Consider the following 24,726-nt stretch of genomic DNA (forward strand, 5'->3'; position numbering starts at 1 on the left):
AACATGTACCTTTGATCAGAGATGAAAAAAATCGAAAAATCTTTGTCGAATGCTCAAAACAAAAGGTGGTCCTATTCCTTCCTTCCTTCCTTCTTCTTCTCTCTCTCTCTCTCTCTCTCTCTCTCTCTCTCTCTCTCTCTCTCTCTCTCTCTCGTGTATTATATAATTGGTGGGCTCATCTAGAGAGGGTGACACCCCTCTAGAGTCCCTTCTTGTTAGGGGATAGAGTTCTACTAGTGTAGAACTCTATCTCTAATTTCTTCTGTTTTTTAACTACTTTTTTTATCCATGTAATATTTATTATTTTGTTATCTCAACCTCATTTGGCATTTTCTAGGGGGTGACTCCCCTCTAGAATCTCCTAATTAGGTGGAGTTCTACAAATATGGAACTTTTCCCTTATCCAAAAAATAAAAAATTAAAAATGTATTAATTAATATATTTTAGTAATTATTTATTATTTGATTATTACATAACAAAGTTTTAAGAATGTTCCAAAGGGCATCTCTTCTTTTTGGGAGTCTTCTTAACATGAAATTTACTTAATTTAACCTTTTAAATTGAATTTAAAGTTTTAAATTGGTTGGACTTGGATTTTATATCCAGATCTGAATCCAAGATCCAAATCCATATAGATCTCAACCTGGATCAGATCCTAATTAATATGGATCTTAGACTGAGTCCAGATCTATATCAACTTGGATCAAATAGATTGGACCGGTCCAATCCAGAACTGGTCACATCGAGGCGGGTTATTTTTTAAAAAGTGCAATTTTTGGGTCAATCCTAGCCCAAATTTAGAAAAACAAAATATCAATGCTTTTAAAATTATGAGACGCATTTAATGATATACTACATGATTTTTACCACCAAATCTTGCCTGAAATTAACCCAAATCTTTATCAATTTTTGCTTGATTTTAAAGGTCAAAAATAAAAAGTTTTACCAAATCTTATTTGCCTCATTTTGGTCTTGTCAATGGGTCATGGGCCATGCCCAAACTCAGCTGACATCATCTAAAAACAAAGATTTTGATCAATTTACAAAATACTTAGCTAAATTTTTAGAAATCTCAGAATCTACAATAAAGGAAAAGTACACGATATTACAAATCCTCTAATAGCTTGCCTTCATACAAAATACATGTGATCGCATGTTTGTACAAAATTTTACTAATCTGCCACACTCAATAAGAGAATGTTTATTTCTCAAGATCAACACTATATCCATGAGATAGTTTGTGGGTTTCATACCAATGATGATGGCAATGCATTACTTGCACACATAGCTTTTGTGGTTCTTTTTTATCATCCTCTAGTTTTTGTTTACCTTAAGCACCATAAGACAAAGCTTTTCAATAAGAAAAATTAACCAATGTTTCTCTTTTACATCCCTGGTTGCATACTTGTATGTGTCTTCCATTTGCTCCTGGATATTTTCAAAAAAATAATTGCACTTTTGTCTCATGGGTGCTTCAATTGCAGTCCACCAAAGTTCACTAAGTGGTACCCCAAGTTTATGTTTAAAGTTCTCTATCAAGTGCTTCATGCAAAATCCAACATGACAATTTGGCTATGTATAGGAGAATCATATTGTAGCCCTGTGTGTCTATCTAAGATAACTTCCAATTGTGTTTTAGCTATGTATATGTCATCGTCGTAATATCTCAATTGTGCCTACACATACACCAAAAACCACACCCATGATTCGTTCAGCTCCTAATCCACAATTGTAAATATAACCGAAAACATCCAACTGCAAAAATCAATATCATGGGCTGACAATAATATACCCATGCATTTTCTTTTTAGGAAAGTGTCATCTACCATAAGAAGTAGAGGGCATCCTTTAAAAAACTCATTGATGCATGCATGAAAGGATACAAATAGGTACATAAATTGATGTCATCTATCGGTCTCAATGTACATTGTCGATTTTCGGTTAATGGTCATCAAATTATGGCAATAGGTAGGAAGCATCTTGAAGGACTCTTCAAATGAATCATATAATGTCAACCTCATTAATTTTTATCCATGTCATGCTTGTTTGTATGTAACCTCTACACTTTTCTTGCGACTAATGTCATTTATGATTTCTCTTAGAGTCATCTTCAGGTTATCATGCAAGCGTCTATGAATAATACCTAAAATCTACTTAAAAGATACTTTTTCCACAACTAGGTTGCCAAATGATCCACCACATGTATGCTTGCTTTGATACTTCTTGAAAGAATGTTGCTCCCTACACCTTCGTTCAATGGATTCTTTAAGTACAACTAACCACAGCCTGCATGTTCTTTCTCATGTATACCACATTGACTCTATTATTGCAGCTCTTCGTGAATTTTGTTATATAGTTATTCTTGATCACATGATCTTTTAAAAATTCATGACAGTGCTGAAGATCATTAAAACTTTTATCATAGCAACTTCTCGATCATTTGACTCTGTTGATGGCCACTAGAATTATTCACAATCAATAAGTCTTTTATTATGCAACTACTCACATAACTGAATGGTTGTTTTACCAATGATTTTCAATTGATCTTCATTGAAAGAGAATCTATTGAGCGAGAACCTAGTAAAACCTAAACATTAGCATAAAAACATAAAACAATTATATTGCCCAACAAATGCTCATATAGCTCATACAACAAGCCAAGGTCTGGGCTTCTCATATGTCATTAGTACATCATTTTCAACAACAATTATTTGTCTCATGTCATCATCATCTCCTATTATTTCTAAGTCTGACTCAGTAGAGATGGTATAGTCAGCATTAGTGTTGCTACCACTATCTACATCATCGCTGCTGTCATCATATTCTCCACCATCTATGTTATCATTGTTGCCACTAATTAATTGTTCGATTGTATAAAATAAATCAAAATTCATTGTTTCATCCTTTGGTTCTATGCATGCAACAATCCTGTATTTTCAACTTTGAAGATTCACCATGAACATATCACATTCATCATTACACTTATATCTAAAATATAAATTCTAATGTCCAAAACTTGTGCCTAGCTTTGTCTTTAGCTTTGAAAGGTTGGATGCCATTCATATTTCAACGATGACGATCACTAGCAGTCGGTTGCATCATTAAATATTTTGTCTAATCATGTACACCATCAATTATTTATGAAAGTTCTTCATTGTCCGTCGAACATTTATATTCCTAATCGGTTCAAGCAACTGCCCTCCACATGCATAATATTACTATTTGTTCATTATTTGAGACGGTTGCATGTTTGGGACATCAACATCGTTCACTATTTGAGACGGTTTGATATTCGGCAACACACTAAGCATGATGGATTATGCATGAGATATATGCATATTCACCACAAGATTCCCATCATTGCATTCATTAACAACTTCTTCTACAACCCTTCTAAGTGCTTCTTGTTGCATTATGCAACCCACTACATAAACATCACCACTAAATAACATCGCTTTTACTTCAACATCGTCAAAAATATTTACCCACATATGTTCATATCACTATATACTAGAGGTTGGCTAACTCTTCACTATATCAGGTTTTATGAGAAAATATAGCCATGAATTCCTTAAAGCTAATGTTTTCAGAGACTACTAAAGATCTTCAACTATGATCATCAGCGAGATGGTAATGTAGTTTAATAAATATTGAGGTCATCATTAACTACCTATGTAAAAAAAAATATGCATTACACTAACACAATCAACCCTAGCCCCATTATGCCAACATAGAAATACTAAAAAATAAATAAAGAACAAGAAAATATACATAAATCATCTACAGCACAAATATGCATATAAGGTAGGGCATAGCTGCTGAACCAATAGGTCTTTAACCTCAACATAATCGCGCTGATCCAACACACGCATTGATGGACGATCAGTATGCAAAAAAAATAAAACAAAAAAGAAATGCTAAAACACTCCAAAACAAGCAAAATAGTTTTAGAAACACTGCTAAAGGGTCAAGGGATGCGCATGGCATTAGAAAATTTTAATTCACGTGTGTCTCTTTGGGGATTTAGCAACTCTTTTGAACTGCTGCTAATGGTCTTTTTGTCCCTTTTTTGCACGTTTTTTCTCATTTTTGCATAAAAAATTGTTAAGCATCCATCATGCGCACGATAGATGCTCAACAACATCAAGTAGGTATTCAAGCACCTATTGGTTCAACAGCTATACTCTACTCACACACACACACACATTATATATATATATATATATATATATCAAAAAAACCATAAACATAGTAAACTCTAAATGATAAATCAAGTGAAAATTATTAAATAAAGCACAGAAACAAACAACCACAACACAAATGCACATGGGGCCTAGATGATGCTCATTTGAACACATTTTTAGATTAACTTTTTTTTAGAACCATGAATTTCTTTCAGACTAGTTAGAGTAGCGATAACAGAACAAAATGCATTTTCAAGAAATACATAAATAAATTCATATTTTTCATAAAGAAAAGACTATAATCATGCATTTGGAGATTTTGGTTCAATATAAACACATACACATACATGTACTTGCACATGCATGTACTCATCTAATTATGACGTAAACATAGATATCTAATTCATTTCATAAGTCAAACATAAAATCCAATATTTCTATATATGAACACGGTTTTCTCAAAACCGGTTTCTAAAAAAGATTTTCGGTTTGCGAAAACCTCCAATGAGATTTTTAATACATCAAATCACATTTAATCAAGGCATAAACAAATTCCAGTATGCTAAATACATAATCATAACTCACATCATGGATCTACATTCTTAATCATATGCAAAATATGTTTTTCTCTCAAAAATAATTTTTTCATAAATAGATTTTGAATTATCAAAACCCTCCATATTAGGTTGATATTCATATACATATTTATGCATCTGAAAATCATGTCCTAGCATGCTCATGCTCCTTAGCACTATACATACGCTCATAGTTAGAGTGCACCTACCTCAAAACCGAAACCAAAAACCAAAAATCAAAACCATAGAAGTAGTGAACCTTCTTCCCTTGATGATCAATTTTCTCCACTTTGTTGCACCACCAATAGAGGAAAGCCACACAAGCACCAAACTCCTCCAAGGGAGCGTGGAATAGGGAGAAGAAGAGAGAAAGGGAAGATGGAAAATAGGGAGAGAGAGAGAGAGAGGTAATAAGAGGCGTGTGAAGGGATCTGCCCTTTTATAAATCCTATATAGGATTTATCAAAAACATCCATGCTGAATAGGAAAGATCTTTTTGGATCTTTTAATTGCATGGGTCCATATTTGATCCAGATTTTATGGTGGATCTGGATAGAATCTAGCAGAGTATTTAGACCTAATAATATATTTTGGTATGGATCTAATTTGATCCAGTTTTATGATGGATCCAGATATTAGCATGTTGGATACTTTTTGGATCTAGGTGTGGATCTCATTTTGGTTCTATTATATATGGATCTGGTATGACTTAGTATTGGTTTGATTTTTATGTTAGATAGAGTTGGAATAGATCAAATACTATTGGATCTGATAAATAATGTTGATATGGAAGCAAGTTGCATCATGTTGAAACAAGTAATATTCTAATAGACCTGAATGGATCTAGTAAAATATATTGGTTCTAGTTGAACCTGTATGGATCTGAATGCATCCAGTTAAATATTTTTGGATCTAGAAAAGACCATTGGGCATGAACCTAGTTATGATTTGAATGAAATCCATATAATATCGGTGAGTTGAATCCATATGAGATCTAAGAACGTTTTATATGATTGCATTGTTTGTGCTTATGGATATGCTTGTTTGGTGCTATTATATATAAATCTATTGTTGTTTTAAATTAGTATAATGGCGTTCAAGTTTATTTAACTTGGTTATATGAAACTATGAATATTGTGATGCATGCATAATTTAGAGTTGTTTCTTAATGGGTCCTCTTATTGACAAGATCTAGAGATGAATTCAAAAAAGTATAATATTGGATATATTGTATGAATCCATTTGAATTTAGAATCTAAAAATATGGATTTGGACTATGGTCTTGTAAGCCATGTTTTTACTTGAGCTATTTAAGCTTGCATGAGATCCATTTTTACTATGGATAATATTGGACTTGGTGATAATATCTCAAGTCAATTTTTTATATGGACTCATATAAACCCAATGGATATGGATATAAATTTTTTGCTTGAATTCGTTAATGAATTTGAATTTATATGTTCACAGGCTTGTGGTTTGATTGCTTATTATTATTTTTTATTAGATTAAAGCCTTATAAAATTAATGGGCTTATCAGTTTTGTCATATCCAAATGGTAATGGGACAAAAAAAAATAACTCCTATTGATTATGGATCTAGTGCACATCCAAATTGAATATGAATATGATGACTTAAGATTTATTCCTAATGCATATTGTTTTTTGTTTGTGATGTCTTAAAGCATATATTGCTTAACTGTAATACATTAGAAAAGTGGGAGTTGAATTATTATTTGTACATGCATTTGGATATTTATTTACATATGATGATAAATAATTATCACAAATCAAACTCCTTATGGTTTGCTTGTATGAATGCATGAATTATGTTTTTATGCTTTATGCATGATATGCAACATGGTAGCATTCATATTTTTTAATCAGATTTATGTCTATTTAGATATGGATATATTAAACAAAAATGATTAGGTGGTGTTTAACATAATGAAAGCTAAAGCATGTTACATGTGATGATGATGCACATGGATAGTGGGAGTATTGACTGTGGTAAAATATTTGAAAAGTGAAAGCATTTATCATGTTTGGTAAATCATGATTTATCATAAATTCATGACTTAATAAAAATTCAAAGTATTTTGCTAGTATGCATATAGACCTTTATGAAATATTGTTAGCACATGATGATGTCCTATGGAATGGTTGTGGAAGAGTAATATGAAACCACATAGCTAACTAAGAAAGTGACACCCACAATATTATGTATTGGTCTGAATATAGTATTACATATTAAGGGTTATAATTTAAATTGTACGTGAAACGAGTGCATAAAAGGATGATTTCATGGTTAAACCCATACCATATGTGGAAAGAATCACGGTTCATATGATGATGGAAAGACTACATGATTATGTGAGAAATAACTCATAGCATGTGTGAAAACATCATACTTGAAAATGAAGAAAAGTGCACATAGTTGTGAGAAATAACTCATAAAATGTGCGAAAACCTCATACTTGAATATGAATGATGAAAAGATTCACATAACTGTGTGAGAAATAACTCATAGCATGTGTGAAAACCTCAAACTTGAAAATGAATGATGAAAAACCTACATGACTTTGTGAAAAAACAACTCATATCTTGTAAGAAAAACATCATACTTAAATATTGATATAACCAAAGGAATTGTGCAAGTTTAGTTAATGCATATTTTATTTTGAAGTATTTAATATGTTTGCCTATACGGCTAAGTGAGAGATGTTGGATCCCAATAACGAATCCATTATCTGGCCATAGAGGCTCACAAAAGAATTCAAAGAGCCACAAGAATGATGGGCTTGTAACTCATGGAAAACCCAAACGTATGCATTAAAAATGCATTCGAATATATTCAATTTGGGATGTAAACGGCTACACCAAGGGAGGTTAAATATCATCCTTTCACATACGCTCACAGTGAGTCATAGTACGAGTGATCCCCCTTGACGGAGGCCATTTCCCCCATTCAGCCATTCCCTTCCCTCATCTGCCTCTCTGATTTTCTCCTCTCAGTGCGCACACCCCAATCCTAAAATCCTACAGGTTTTGTTATGTATTTCATCCAATAATTTGTTGATTACTATTATAGGATATTTATTTTTCATCATTATATATTTTCTTTTAAAAGAAAGAAAATTCAATTTTAGAAGATAAAAAGAAGCATAGTGAGTACAAGAGGTAATCACCTAGATAACATGCATAAGGCATGAGACAATAGAAACCACAACTTTAAAAGAGTGGCTTCTCTTACACATCCTAAATAATCCATTTCTTCATGTGTACTGCAAAAGAGAAAAAAATGACACATATGGGATTCTCTATAAGCATGTCAACTTCCTTTCTTCCAAGCTTTCGATGTTTCTTAGCACTTTCAAGCACCAGCTTTATAGGAGACAATGAAGCAGCAGGACCAAGCGGCTTGAAGATAAGGTGAGAAAGGGAAGGCAGACGTGTTATATCCTCAATACCAACATGATCTGATGACCTCACAAGAACACCTTGATCATCTCCACTATCTACCTATTGGTCCTTTGTAAGAGCTTTACAAAAGCCAGGGGTAAACTGTGTTTCAGAAGCTCGTTCCTTAACAACTGACAAAGGGAGACAACCTGAATCCAGTTGATTCAGGTTCTTTCTTCTATGATTTCTTCTAGGAGTTACCAGAAGAGATGCCCTTAACTGCCCTGTGCACAGTAAAAACCCTCCACCTAAAAACCATTCAAGAAAGCTGTCATGTCATAATGGGATTGGGTTCCTGCAGTTGGTTCTCCTCTAGATTCACGCTGAGCATAGACTCTTTGGGAGGTGGGAAGAAGCTTGCCAGAAGCATGCATAAGATGTCTGCGTTGAGCACACATGCCATGCTGAAAAAAAAAAAGGGTCCTGCCTCGAGGGAGGTGGTAAGTAGTTGGACTCCCCTAGCTGGGCGGAATTCGGAAGCAGATCAGGTCATTTCTAAAATGACTTTAGAGCTCATCCGATTATCGTGACCCTTGGTTACGGATTGCCGATGAGTGCCACATGTTTTTTGTTTTACCTTTTTCGTTAACTGACGTCGTTGCATTTTGAATGATTAAAAAAACAATAAAAAATTAAGTATGGACCCCAAAAGACGAGGTGACTTTCTGAGTCTCTCTTTATGCTGGTTCAAAACATAGAAACGCACCCGCCATTAACAGCATGAGGGAACCAGCATCGTGTGACTCTCTCCCTCCTGCCGGATCTTGAGTTGTCTTCCTCTGTCTCTCTCTCGCCCATCATTAATGGTAGGAGGAACCAGCATCGAGAGCTCATCCCTGCTGGATCACGAGTTGTCGTGCCCTCTCTCTCTCTCTTGCCCGCCATTAACGACAGGATTCAAAGAGATGGGATTTTTTCTTTAATGGGTGCATGCTTTTGGGGAACTGGATCTTGGCTTTGCACCACTCAGATTAGTTTGCCGGATTGGATTTTTTGTTTATTCTTTGTTTTGTTTATTTCTTTTCTCGTTTATAATGCATTTTGATTGAGTCGGATATTGGGTTTCTCTGGTGGGGATTCCCAGTTATGGGGTCTATGTGGTGTTGAAAATTACGTTCGTTGTCTCTCTTTTTACGTTTTATATGATTTGGTTTTTCAGATCGGAGTATTGACTTTCTTTTATTCAGTTGGGTGGATTGGTTCTTGGGAGCTGATTTTTTTTCTTTATTTCGATCAGAATATTAGCATTTTCTAATCCAAATTCACTGAGATTAGGATTTATGATATTGATTTTTCATTTTTCCTGCTTGTTTTTTGTTTAGAACCACCATTTTCTGATTTGGATCTTGGCTTTATCTAATCTAAACCATCACAGGATTGTTGGTGCTTTTCAGAGTGTTTCTGGGGTTCAATTTCACAAATTTTTCCTGTTTTCTTTTTTGCATGATTTTTCATGCGACTGGGAGGGCAATAACTTGAAAAAGGAGAAGAAGAAGAAGATGGAAAAAAGGAAAGGGCTCTTTTCGGTCAGATACAGAGTGCGACCTTCTGAACCAAGACTTGGGCTTTGCCAAGTAAATTTCATTTTTTTTTTTGCTTCTTTTGCCTTCTTTTATCCAATGAGACAGTAGTTTGCTTGAATATAGTGCTCTCTCTCTCTCTCTCTCTCTCTCTCTCTCTCTCTCTCTCTCTCTCTCTCTCTCTCTCTCTCTCTCTCTCTCTCTCTCTCTCTCTCTCTCTCTGTGTGTGTGTGTGTGTCTATGTCCGGATGTGCTCTTGGTTTCTTAATTACTCAACTTGTAGCATACAAAAACATATCCTGCAGATTCCTGTTTTGCATCTCAACCTTTCAAGGCTTTGCTGACAAGCCCCTGAGTATTTTTCATGCTGAATTGCTTATGCCCATTATGAAGTGAAGACTAATTAAATTTGCCAAAGGTTTCCAGATTCTTTAACTGCACAGCCAGCTGCCAAGAATTGCATGCTGCAATTGAGCAATCTCAGTGGGAGGACTTCCCGAAGAAAAATGAACATAGTTGAACATTAATGGCATGGAAAAAACATCGTAAGTTTTCATTGACATGTTATGAGCGTCACTAAAAGTTGCATCCTTGATGGAAGCACTGACGAAATTTCATAGCATCATTTCTGACGACTTTCACTGACACTTTCTCGCGTTAGAAATAAGGCTTTCTCGGCATCAGAAATGAGACTTTCACTGACGCTTCCTCAATGTCAAAATAGGCTTATTTACTAACGGTATCTGTCACAGTACATGTAATTACTGATGCAATATAGCGTCACAAAAGGACTCTTTGGTGACATAAAAATGTGTTATATTCATTAACAATGCCAAGCATCACAATAGGGTTATTCTCTCTCAGAACCATGTGCCATAGTATAATGGGCATTATTTTCAATACAAGCAGCCTGATAATAGTTATTTTTACAGCTTTTTAGTTGTCTGGGTATTTTATAATAAATTCAGGTATTGGAAACAATTGTACATTGTAGATAAAAAATCTTTAAATCTCTTTTATTCATGAAACATTTCTTTAATTTCGGTTTACATTGGATACAAACTACATAAATTAAAATGTGGTTTTCAATGAACACAAATTATACAATGTTCTTGTTCTTTATCATCAGTCTTCTGATCTTTTAGCTCTGTTTAGTGGCAGCAACCTTGATCAGCAAAACAACCCAAAAGTTTTCCAAATTTACCTTTGGATTTACATCCTGCAAATCATAGCAATACACAGCTGCTGCATCAGAATCATCAATTCCCAAGGCTTTCAGCCAAGATGCTTGCAATGTAATGTCAACTGATGGGCAAGCACCAAAACCTTTGGATTCACATCCTATAAATCACAACAATGCACAACAGCTGCATCATGATCATCAATTCCCAAGCATTCTTTTATTTAAAGGACTGCAAAGTCCAAAAGAGATAAAACATGGTCATATGAGAATATTATATGATGTCACCTAAACCATGCTTATACAATCACATTTAAAAAAAAACATTTTGGACAAAAAGATGATGTATTTTCCACATGAAGTAAATCAGTAAAAATTCAATAGAAAATGCATAGAAAAAACAAATGTATGCACAAATTATAATCACTTGATTCATGTCAATTGTCTGAATTGCATTTCCTCTAGTAAATATAATTGCATGGTTCTGGTTTTTGGTCTTTCCTTCAACAGGTTTTGGTTTGATATTGTGCTTTGAGTTGTTCATTCTCCATATGGATGCTTTCACAAATGATGCCACATGTTTTAGTCATCATGTTGGGAGTTAAAATATATGATTAATATATATCATTAGATTCTTCAAGATGGATGTTCAGAATTTCTTCACTTTCTGTACAGTTGTTTTCAAGAAGATGGCAACCAACATTTGGCACAACATGCATATTTTTTGACAGATTTAAATGCAAAATACTCAAACCTTTTCTAGATTGCAGATAAATGTGTATCATACAATAATAATCTTGGAACTTTATACTCATAAGTACTTTGGTAGACCTCAATTAGGGCCTAATGAGGCATCACAGTGGGATCAGCACTCATAACCAGTCAGTTGGACCTTGTCTGAATTCAATAAAAGCTCCAAATGTAGAGAGTTGTGAGTCTGTCCCCCATTTCCCCTTATTAAATCACTGCTCCAAGATAAGGGACAATAGAAATGCATAGGAGAAAGGCTTAGTTAGACCAAGCCTTTCGGTGACTTGGTACAAGTCAGCCATTCTTCTATCCTCATGAACAATGTAGTAGTTGTCCTTAAGGGGTGGTCGACTGCAAGATAAAGTTGTCTCCGGAGATTGTTCCATTTATTACTTTAGAATGTTCATGAACTTTATCTGGGATAAAGGTCGATGTTCCATTCATCTAATAAAAGGTTCCATAGTATTAGCTATATTGGAATATCCTATAAAAAAAAATAACAATATAAAAGACTTCATAATCTATAGACTATAGATAAAGTTTTTCTTATCATAGTTCAATTCATATAAGAACTATGACAACTTCGAGAGTCTGCATGTGCCAATATGTACAAGTGTTGTACATAAAGCATTCATTAATGAAAAGAAACAAGCTCATGAATCAAGTAAAAAGAACAACATTCTAAAGCAAAAATGATCTATCATGTGTTTCAAATGCCAAAATATTTAGAACATAAGTTTCCCGATAATTATTGAGTGCCTGGGAATATCTTCTGGATATAAAACAAAGTAGATATGCCATTATCATAACAATCTCAGAATAATATGGAATGAAAACAATACGAAACAAATAAATTGAATGAATAGTTCATTTTGTGATGTACTGCGAAAAGGAACTTGAAATAAATAGACCAAATTTTATGCCTGACCAGATCTGTCCAAGATAAGGCATTTCAAAGGTCAAAGGTCTGATCAGGGACCAATGCCTGATCACACTGCAAGTACCTCAGCCAATGGTAGGCAAAATAAGGACTCCATGAATTATTTACTTGCTTTTGAAAGAAAATAGTAAGTAGTTAAAATCATGCCTAGGTGCTTTACCTAGGCAGCTATATGCTCTTAGCATGATATTGGTTTCATATTATAGTATCCCAGCCTAATATATCTCTGGTTCCTCTTTCTCCTACCTCCACCAACATACTTAGTTTTGCTTCTACAAGGTTGGAATGAACTACACATGATCTTAACATTTTCATAAAGAAACTTCTATAATAATTATAAAAAAACCTTTTTTAGAAGCACTCACCATTTTGTTTAAATCTGTAATGAATGTGAAAAAATTAAGAATGTTAAGATTTAGGATTCACCTTTGCATGGCAGTTACAAAGGAGAAGACATTCATATGGTATATGATGGAACATGTCTAGGTCACTATACAAATGTCCACCTTCACTAACCTGCAAGACCACTAGCTAATCAAGTCATCATATGAACATGGGGTTGAATACTCATGAGAGGAATTACCTCACACATGATCTAGAGTTGGTTGCCATAGTCTTTGCACTAAAAATATAGTGACATTATTTATACGGGGAGCAGTTTGAGGTATTCACAGATCATAAGAGTTTGAAATACTTGTTCTCTCAGAAGAAGCTCAACATAAGGCAGCAACAGTGGTTGGAGTTTATCAAGGACTATGAGTTCACCATCTCGTACCATCCAGAGAAGGCCAACATCGTAGTTGATGCTCTTAGCCACAAGGTTGTTAGTACTGTAGAAAAAAAATAAAAATTATTAGAAGACTTTGTCAACTAGAAGCCCTTTGCCAATTATTCAAGAGTTATTTGATTATCCAGTGTGATTGTGCAACTATAGTTTCCAGGATCATTGAGGCACAACAAAAACTTCCACAGTGTGAGAAGCTGAAGACCCTCGCTCAGTAGGAGCATACTTCTTTTAGACAAAAAGATGATGGAAGGTTATGAATAAAAGAGTGAATCTGGGTACTGAATGACCCTAAACTAAAGGAAGAGCTGCTAGAGGAGGCTCATAAAGCCAGGTAAACCATACATTCGGGTAGTATAAAGATGTACAAAGGTATTGTTGGAATGGAATGTAGCAGGAGATCGCAAGATAGACAGTGTCAAATAAATTTTTGAATGTTTTTATGGCTTTCGAGATATTTGACTTATAAAACCTAGAAAGTTTCGGGAATTTTAATGGGAATTTTTGTAAACAATACGAAAATTTGTATTCCCTGTGTGATTGATTGTGTTAAACCACTATGTTTTCGGCTTAACTTTGATACAATGATAATTAGGGGCTAATTGATAAAGAAATTAAGAAAGTTGATTAATTAGCAACTAAATTAAGCTATTAATTTATTTGATTGAATTAATTAATTGGGTGACTAATTACCATGATAAATCATAACTAACTATTCTAGTTAATAAAACCATAATTAGTAGAAATTTTAGCTTTAATAAAACCATAGTGAGTAGAAAATTTTAGCTAAGTATGGAATAAATAAAAAATTTAATTATTCTTTTGGGTGACAAATTAAAATGATGTTTAACTGATAATATTGATTATTTAGTATTTATGTTCGCTAATTAGGATTTATTAGCATTTATTTGCTAGAAAATAAGCATTTAATCACTAATTGTGATTAATTAGTGATTGGTTGCTAATTAACAAGCATATGGTGTAACTCATGCTTAAGGTATTAAGTGAATTTCTAATTAGCTTTTATTTATAAATATAATTATTTTAGAATTTTGACCTAAGATGTAATTGATTAACACATAAAAAATGAGTATTCTTGTGGGTTTGGATCCACAACGGTTTTGATTTAGACCCAACAGAAGTGGGACCAAACCGGTTGGAAATCCAAAGTGAGGCCAAGGAAAATTTGAATTTTGAGAAAATCGAGTGGGGCCCACTTCACCAATCTCCTCTTAAGAGCCCAAGGAGGTAGTCGTATGGCCCATGTGGGCTCTCTTTTGAGGAAAACTCAAAATGAAGCCTTCGAAGGAAAACTTTCGCCTCTTTTTTTTGCTCAACCCTCCATCAACCACCAATCTCTCCCAACCCTACATCTTCACCTACTTTCCCCCTAAGAATTTCTTATAAATCATATTTTGAGAAAAGGAAGGGAAACACTATTCACAATTCGTGAAGTGTCTCCTCTCTCCTCTTCTCTTTTCTTCCCTCTAACTATATGTGTTGAATTGCAATGATTATTTGCAAGATCATGCTAAGGCTAAAAATGAGACTGAGGTTCCATAGAACCATCACACTGTCACACGAGTGCTGGTGATTTCTTTTATGTGTGACATTTGAACTTTATAATATTGATCCATGGTGTAATTTAGCATACATCGATGTTTGGTCCTCAAATTGGGCTTATGGTCAATATTGACCTGTGGGGTACCATGAGTATACCCAAGACATAAAAATATGATGAGTTGCATGTACACATATAAAATAAAACGTTCTCTCGATTTCGTACTGGGGCTTGTTTCCAGACCTCATCGGTGTTTCGGCACCATGAGTACACTTGATGGGTAATCATACACTACAAGAAAAATGTGGATTAGCGACGGACGTTATCCATCGCTAAACAATTTAGCGATGGATTGGCAATGGATTAACGATGGATAGTGTCTGTCGCATAATCCTGGTCGTTAATGAGCGATAGAATTTATTTGTCGCTACTTCCGTCGCTAATTTACGACAGATTAATGACGAACATGATCTGTCGTGAGTCTGTCGCTATTTTAAATTAGCGATGGATAATATTTGTCACTAATCCGTTGCTAAATTTTAAAAAAAAATGCTCTCTGTCGGACGGTATTCCGACAGCAATAGGTCATCCTTATACCGCACCACACATACATTGTACCCGAGTGGCCCGGCCCGCCATTGTGGGGTCTTTTGCACAGAACTGGCACGCTCTCTGATGCACTCTCCGATGTTGTGAACGATGACTTCAGCCCTCCCACCATGAACAGGCTCGCTCCCTTCTTCTGGATCAGCCGGGGCCACCTCAGGATGTCGAAGATCTCTCCCCACTTTCGTCGCTCGAGTCGATCCCAGGTGTGCCTGTGTCCCAACTCGTCCAATTTGCATAAGATGAGCTTCCACTAGGATCTCCACGGGGAGCCGATCTCGCAGAGGGCGTAGACTACGAATCCGACGAGCACGAGGCTCTGGAGCTTCGACAATAGCCCAGAGGAGAAGTTTGACCCGTTGGAGGAAGAAGGGGCAAGTCAGGGTCTGCTGGAATAGCTGGCACACAGCACAGCAGGCGAAGATCTCTCAGAGGGAGAGGTGCAAGAAGATCTTCTCAAGTGGGTCGGTCGGCAATTGATGTATGGTGGTCCGGCTCGTCGGCTCCATTGGACGCCGAAAAATCAACTATGCCTGGTCCTTCAGCACCGGCGGGCGACTCTGACTCCTCTTCTTCCTCGCGTTCCTTTGCCATGAAATCATCATCGTTCGAGAAGTCATCAGTTTAAGTTTCGAACGAGGAGAGAGGGAAAATTTTGTGCCTCAACTGAGACAATTTAAATCGAAAAGTAGCGATAGAATTTTTCCCTCGCTAATTAGCATTTTTTCTTGTAGTGTTTGGCGACGAAAAAATATCGCTGCTAATATGTCGCTCATTAGCGACGGAATTACGAGAGAAATATTTTTGTCGCTAATTTTGCAAATATTTTGAATGTTAGTGATGGATAGTTTTCTCTCGCTAATCCATCGCACAATTGCGACAGAAAAAATCTGTCTCAAATGTCCTTCGCTAATCCACATGTTTTTTGTAGTGATAATGTACCATAGAATAATGTTTTGACTACCACACTAGTGTAGTCCATGTTCTAACCATGAGGCAAACTTTTGTGTACCCTGATGCGGTACGTGGACTCTCAAAGCCTTGGTTGATCAAAGAGGTGGGTACGGTAATGTCATAAACACTAAATTGATGAGATTGATGTTCATCTGGTTCTAGTGTTACCTTAGAGAGGGTAGATGGTACAAACTTTATGAGTTATTGTTGTTAAAACATACAATGTTACTTATCATGCTACGAGTGGCAATAGCTTGATGGTCCTCCGCACATAAGAGTTAGGGGACCAGGACTACCAAAATTGAATCCTAGGTAGGTAGGTCACAAAACTTCTACAAAAGTTGGATGCATCCTATTATCTCGGCCTTTAGGGGTTATCTCTCGATCATTATACCACATTTTTTGGAATCTGATTCATATAGTCAATTGCGGTATTAAACCACCCAAAGAATAATCGACCCTTAGTTGATCTCATTTGTATCAACGTATTCAAACTGCACGTACCCACAGGGGGTTAATCAAGTGAAACATAATCATTATTTCATAGTTGTAAATTTTACTTATGTCAGTACTTACTTGAATGTTGATGTTATGCTTGTGTTAAATATTGTTCTCTTGATATCATTGTACTTCTGGCTTGTTTAAAACTCTATTATGCTCTTATGTGCTGGCACTTTACTTGTGTGCCTTGGGAAGAGATGTTCTATTGGGGTTTGTGGTTTCTGACCCTCGATATTACCAATTTACAGGTCAAGGTAAATGAATTGGGAGCTATTGTGAGGTGTTGGGACCGGAGTCGTGGTGTTTGCCTCTTTCTTGCCAATCTGGGATCAACCTACATTTAGTTTAATGATTTTATTTGAATTTGAAACTCTATGATGTAATAATTATTTAAAACTTGACAGAATTATTTTTATTTTTAGTTACTTGATCCAAGATGCACTAATCTGTGATTCCCTAAGATTTTTCCAACTTTAATCAATTATTTCCACTGCATATTTAAAAAAAAATCTAAAAATTTGGATAAAATTTTGGGGCGTTACAGTATAAATCAAATAAGCATCAACCTTAGATAATGTTAATGTACGTAAACCAATTTAGGTATGCTGGCAATCACACACGATATATGAACCAATACATAATGCATGACGTAGTTTTTATTTTCTATATTAGTACTTACTTTTGAATGTATGAACATGTTACTTACAATCAATTTAAGTTTTTTTTTTAAATCCCCTGTGGATATTGTCACAGGTAAAAATAGAAGTTGAAGGCAATACCAGGAGTATTTTCACCTACACACAATTTATATTTTATTAACCTAGTATGTACATATTCGTCGAATCATTATCGAAACCATCACCTAGATAGTTGTCATAATCGAATCACCACTCTAATGACACTACTCGATATATGAAGACGCTAACAACTGAAGCAAACACACCATCCTTGGGTCTCAATGGTGGAAAAATGTCTTCTACTACCATGGAGGACATGAACCTTAATATCGGGTTCTAGAAAAAAACATCATGGAGTCCCTCACGACAACCATCCAATGATCTCACCTTCTTAGAGTGCAACAAAGGAAAAAATTACAAGCATATTGTACGTGTATCTTTTTACGTCTTTAATTTTCATATGTTATTTTCACCTAGAATATTTTGGATCCATAATATTCATAGCATGCAATCATGACACAAGAGCTCTATATCCAGCTCAAACATGCTCAAATGGGCAATCTTCTAGCTCGAACACATAAGGATACCCATCATGTTCTAATTATGTGCCAATATGTACAAGTATGTGTCATTCTTATATGCATCATGACATAATGCACTAGCACACAACCTCAATACGCAACTTACCACATAATATTTGTGCACTTATGACATCATATTGGTTCTTTAAACCACTTGCTTTTTTACTGGCATTCACAAATGCATGCATGTTTTTCATGATTTATTGCATATTAACATAATCACATTATAACATCATATTGCATATTATATGATCATGCTGCATATCAAAACATCATAATAGAATTGATATCTTTACATTAAAAAATTTATAAAAGATATCATGCCTCTGTAGGCTCTTATATTGTACATCAGTATGTCATGTATCAATCTAGTTTACTTCTTCAACCATGTCATGTTCATCTAGTTTACTTTTGAAACCAACTCGTGCATTCAAATACAATCCCTTAATTTGGGATTGTTAATAGAAAATTTACCCGTTATTATAAATTTTGTCATAAATCATTCAGAGTGATTTAGGATTTGGGATTTTAACAGAGGATTCTTACATATGTTACATACATACAAGAAAAAAACCTAGACCTTAATAGAGGATTCTTACAGATTAAGAATTAAAAAAATTTTAATCACGAACTTTTTTTTGTTCACAGGGCATTCTTTTTCAATTATGTCTTTCCAATGAAAAACTGGTCATAAATCATACAGAACAAATTAAATGCTGAAATTTTTAGTAGGAGTGGCTTGATATGTTTGATTCAAGCCCATAAAAACCCGGAATTAAATTTGATTCCAGCAAAGAGTTAAAAATCATGAAACATATGATGTTTCTGTTATTTAACAGAACGGTTTTAGAGAATTACAGATGAAACAACTTTCTTGATTTTTCAATTACAAACCATGAGAAATTAACCTCCAAGATTTTGACCGTGTGTTCTTCTATATTCAGACTATCATACCTTAAAATCTAAACCTCATATCCTAAGTATTCTAGGAGATATGATTTTTACAAAAATAAGTTGTCTTCATAGACTCCCTGTTATGATAGGATTTCTAGGTTTGCTTGCAGAGGGCATATCTCTCAAACCAAGAGTCACCTGAGTCTGACATTTGGTTTGGGATTACTTTCACATGTATGAAACATCTTCACAATTTTATAAGATTTATGGGTTCATGGTTTGGGAGAACAGAATTTATCATTATGACTAGTCAGATCAAAATACACTGAACAAAACATAGATTTTCAAGAATTAAACAAAAACTTCATGATTTTAACCAAAAATATCAAGAAACAAATTCAATAATTTTGATCCCTCAAGAACATATCAAATTCATGTATATAAATATTTATTCACGATGTAATCACAGAAATATAATACATAACATAAATCTACATTTGAAATTAACCATTTTAAAAAAAAACACGCTTTTCTTAAACTCGGTTTTCGAAAAAGAAATTTGGGTTTTTAAAACCTCCATGCTCAAAATTATATCAGTGTCTATGTGATTCTAGGTTGATATACATGTTAATACGCATTTGAAAATCATTTAACAGCATCCTCATGTCTCTTAGTACTATATACACATTCAAAGTTATGGTGTACCTACCTAAAAAATATTGGATCTACCAAACTCGTCTACACTCAATGACTCCCTATGATATGCACCACCAAGGATACGCAACCACCAAACTTTAATAGAGTTCTTCTTTCACAGTGGGGTGTGAGGGAGGAAGAAGGAAAAGGGAATATAGAGAGGAAAAGAAAAGGAGAAATAGAGAAGGAGAGAGGTAAAAATGTGTGGGAGGGGGGAGGAAGGCTTCCCTTTATATAGACTTTCTTAAAAGTCTCCCAAAAAGATAAGAAAACCTATCTAATTTGGTTTCCTAATTAATTAATGAAGCAAACTATGAATCCCAGCTAATTAAGATTCCTATCCAATTAAGGAAATAAATTAGTATTCTTAGCTAATTAGGTCTCTTAATTAATTAGAAAACAATTAAGCTAATTTTGACTAAGCAGAATAGGTGAAAAAAAAAGTAGTTGGGGACGTTCAACCCCTCCTTTGGGCATTGACTTCTCATTCTAGGGGAGGCTCACCTCCTACTGGGCATCCCACCCTATGGGTCCTAATTACCATTTTGAGATCCAAATATCAAAATTAAATTTATCCAAATTTGAAGTCTAGGTCTAGATACTAAAATGCAATTATCCAAATTCAAACCAAATTCAAATTGAAGTTCAAACCAAAATTCAAATTGAAGTTCAGATCCAAATTTGAAACAAATTTCATTTTTATTTCTTAGAAAATTATGAAAAAAAATCTCCGGTGTTACAATGATGTTACATGCATATTCATTGCACCAAGGATTTAATCCTAAGTGAGAGAACTATCACTTTAAGAACTCAATTGCCATAACCACTCAGTTGTTTTTTGAAAAACTTTTGTGTAGGATATTTTTGTATTTTAGTCACTGGTGTTTACTTAGTTGATACATTCGGTGGATTATCCAAGAGCCCTTATGAATTAGAAAGGTTGACTGGCTACTGTCGTAGAGTTCTCAAAAGATTTTGCTCATGTTTGTGCAAACCACATAGCTTTTTCATCTTAACTGAGGTAATTTGGCTTGTAGGTCTCAAAAAATCATGACAGAACCCACGTTTTACAGGATCTTCAATTGTCCTACAATCAGTAGAATCTCCTAATAACGGGATATCTAACACATTATCTAAGATGTCCAAGTCTGTGATGGAAGAATCTTTAGTTTCACTTTATGAAGTGCAAAAGACCTTAGACACTGTTATCTTATCTTTTTCATGGTGTATATCTTAGGTGGAACCCATATTTGCTGCAGGAATATATCCAATTCAAGAAAGCAGCATTATAAAAAATAATCTCAAGTGCAACATGGGCAATGATTTCTTAAATCCGCCGGCCAGTTGATAGCTAACTACCGCCATGTTACCATGTAATCAACCTTCTTTCCCAAAGCCGCATCAGACTTTCACATAATTCCAAAATCATCCCTGATTTGTGAAACTGGCCAAAAGAAATGACGGGGACTTGAGATTTGGAGTTCCATCTGGGTCAGCAAATCATTATTCTTGCAACATTGGTGGTCCAACATCCAAAATAGGCCGGCATCGAATGCTCATGTCATCCTACATTTTCTTCTCATTCTTGTACCTAAGCTTTACAAGTAATAGCTTTTTATCCCGTCCTTTTCAATATTTGAGGCCCTCCTTTTTTTTTCGCTTCTAGTCTGTTTAATTATGTCAATCTGATCTGGACTTACACCCACAGGCACACACCTAGGGACGTAAACGGTTCGGATTCGGATGGGATGTGGCCAATACCATATTTGATTAATCCAATGTTAGCTAAACAGATTCAAATTCGGATTCAGGTCTGAATTTGGATGGTGAAAAGCTCAAACGAGATTTGTTTTTTCAAATATTAACGAATTCGGATATCTGTGAAATTTAGATATTTGTTGGATTCAATAGCAAAATAACAAAACCATATCTGTATCTTATTAAAATCCTTTTGGTTTACCAAATGCAACTAAACAAAATCTAATTCATCTGGATATCAAATGAAATCTGATTCATTGACATCCCTATACACACCACACATATACACAGCCAACACACATATGAGAGAGAGAGAGAGAGTAGGGGTGGACATCGTGCCGGCCCGATTAAGACCCAGCAGGCCCAAGCCCAGCCCGACCCAATTACAATAGGGCTCGGGTCGGGCCAGGTACCCGAAGCCTGGCGGGCAGCTCGGCTCGATGGTCACCCTCAAGAGAGTGTGTGTGAGAGAGAGTAGGGAAGGAAGGAGGATCATGTGCAATCACATTGCACAAAAGCAATGTGCCACTGCATCCAAGCACCCTACGTCTACTGTTGAGCCCCACACCTTACAGGCTGTGTCAAAAAGATGGAAGGTGCTGAGGTGCAGCGGGATGTGCGTGTGTATATGGTCACCTAAGCCCCGGACGAGAGAAAGAGAAAGAAAGCGTGCGTGGGTGCGCGCGCGTGATTATTTTTTAGTAATTTACGTTGTTAAGAGAAGGGCGGAGGGGGCCTCCAAATCTCTCAACGGTCAAGGGCGTGCAAACACAGTTGATTTGGGATGAGCACGCCCCGCCACTTTTTGAATTTTGTCACACAGTCATCCAATTAAAGTGCGAAATGACACAGCAAAACGCAATCCGTGTTTTTTCCGTAGCCACCCCGACAATTAAATAGGAAAAAAAAGAGCCTTGTATGCCAAGTAAAACCCCACTTCTCCTAAATTCTATCCATACACATTTAACAATCCTTTCTGCCGCCCCCCCCCCCACACACACACACACACCGGGAGGGATAACAACCCTCTTGATCTCCCAATAAACCTACTCTCCTTAAAGGCATCCTGCCAGCTTCAACAACTCTCTCTCTCTCTCTCTGAGTGATATGGCTGAGAGTCAAGCATCAACAGTGGATGTTCCTCCAGCCAGCCTTGCACAGAAGGCACAGCCCAGTAGCAGAATCGGCAGCTGGGTATCGTCTATCAATTGCTGCCGTTTGTCCCAACAAGGGATGATGCCCAGGGGAGATTTGGAAGATCAGGAACTTCAGCATGGGAACGCTCGCTGCCTCACTTCCTATTACAGTGTGTTCGTTGCTCGTCTTGCCATCATGGTATGAATGCTCCAACAGTACACTTCCTCTCTCGCTGTCTCTGCATGTGCGCAACAGACTTTTGTTTAATCAAATGCATCACACTTTTGTAATGCGCTCGTCTTTTTCGAGTTATTGATCCCACGTTACCTTAGTTGCAACAGTTAGAAAGGGCTTGGTTGTGGTCCCACAAGGAGAAGGAAAATAGTGCAAACTTTAGAAAGAACCAACTGAGTTTTGTTATTTGAAGTACACACTGATAAAGAAAATGACAAGAAAAAAGTGATAAACTCGCTTTTTTGTGATATATAAACTCTTTGGATTCAGAGAGTCGAAAAAAACAAGGATACGAGAATGGGAGCTATGGAAAATCCCTGCCTATTTGAGATACTGAAAACATCCCAGCCAAATACTCTATGGAACTCTGTGTTGTTCCAAAAGAGGTAAAATTTGGTAAATCCTAAGTACCCCTATTTTACAGGGAATTGGAAGTGGGAAAGAAGAAGGTACTTGGCAAGCATCCCCACTGCTTTCGTTTTCTTGACTGTGAAAAGGAAGAGTTTGTAAAGTCACAAATCCAATTCCTCAGGATTTTTCTGGCAATTGCCAAATCTCTGGATCCAAACAAACTACAGGAAAAAATAAAAAAATATATGAAACAGCACCTAAACATATCGTCAAGAAAATCAGTTCAACTTTGATAACGAAAACTTTCAAAGATCCACAGTTTTTAAATTTAAAACATTAAAGATCGAACGAAGGGTCAGTTCCTAGCAAATGAATCATATCGGACGCATTAGTAACGATCGGCAACATCTTTTTTTTTTTTGCCCTTTCAGTTAGCAGTGGTCCTGGACACGTTACTCGTATAGAGAACTGATATTAAGCCTCATTTCTCATTATATATATATATAAGAGAGAGAGAGAGAGGAATGAAAACTTGCCCACTGCAAAACATGTCAAACATACCCACCCCACCTGTGATCAAATGCACCATTTCGCGTGAGTCTGTCGGTTGACTGGATGAGTGCCCGAAGGTTCCTCATGGTACAGTAGATGCCGAAAATTGGTGACAAAGTCAGCCAAAAAAACCATATCTCTGTAACTATGTAAGGCTCGAGCATTCTGATCGTTGATCTGAGACCACCATTGGTAAAATCTTGATGCATAGTATGCCAAAAAGTAATTGGCTCACCTTAATTCTGTAGAAATTGGCCCAAATCTTTGCCGAAAGTTGCAAAAACTTTATGGTAGGTAGGTTTGGCATGATTTTTGGTGTACAGGTCTCTCTCTCTCTCTCTCTCTCTCTCTCTCTCTCTCTCTCTCTCTATATATATATATATATATATATATATATATATATATATATATATATATATATATATATATATATATATATATATATATATATATATATATATATATATATATATATATATGAAGAAAAATGAAAACCTATCTAATACAAAACCTACTAAATGAAACATGATAGTGGATTTTTGGTATTTTCTTCAAAATTCTGACCCCATAGATGTCTTAAGCACAATTGATTTACTAGAAATCTATACTTAGATCATGCATTTTGGATGGAAAAAATGGTATTTGGATCCTCAAAAATTTATGAAAATTCTGGGTTGTTGATTTTTGAAACCATATGAAACCCTATCCATGCATCATAACCAAAGTTTCAATAAGTGATTCATATAAAAACAGGCATATAGATCACATCCGTATGGTTAGAATTTCGAAAAAATATCAAAAATTCAAGAAAATCTAATAGCATGTTTCATTTA

At 35.4% G+C, this 24,726-nt stretch overlaps 2 protein-coding genes across 4 annotated transcripts in view; both read left to right on the top strand.

Annotated features, from left to right (window-relative positions):
* Window positions 1-17,451, top strand: part of ERD7 (Senescence/dehydration-associated protein-like protein) — a 28,901-nt gene extending 11,450 nt beyond the window's left edge. The window contains exons 5-6 of one of the 3 annotated variants that reach the window (XR_016432380.1): window positions 9,593-9,791; window positions 17,262-17,451. The gene's annotated coding sequence lies outside the window, so the exon portion shown is untranslated. The remainder of the gene's footprint in view (window positions 1-9,592; window positions 9,792-17,261) is intronic. The other 2 variants (XR_016432379.1, XM_090008869.1) reach the window with 2 other exon arrangements.
* Window positions 17,452-22,726: 5,275 nt separating this feature from the next.
* Window positions 22,727-24,726, top strand: part of HK1 (histidine kinase 1) — a 66,943-nt gene continuing 64,943 nt past the window's right edge. The window contains exon 1 of the mRNA XM_090009673.1: window positions 22,727-22,954. Coding sequence (XP_089865799.1) covers window positions 22,727-22,954 — 228 coding nt within the window. The remainder of the gene's footprint in view (window positions 22,955-24,726) is intronic.

This window comes from Nuphar pumila, chromosome 6, assembly GCF_984573655.1.
Source record: "Nuphar pumila chromosome 6, dmNupPumi1.hap1.1, whole genome shotgun sequence".
Lineage (NCBI taxonomy): Eukaryota > Viridiplantae > Streptophyta > Magnoliopsida > Nymphaeales > Nymphaeaceae > Nuphar > Nuphar pumila.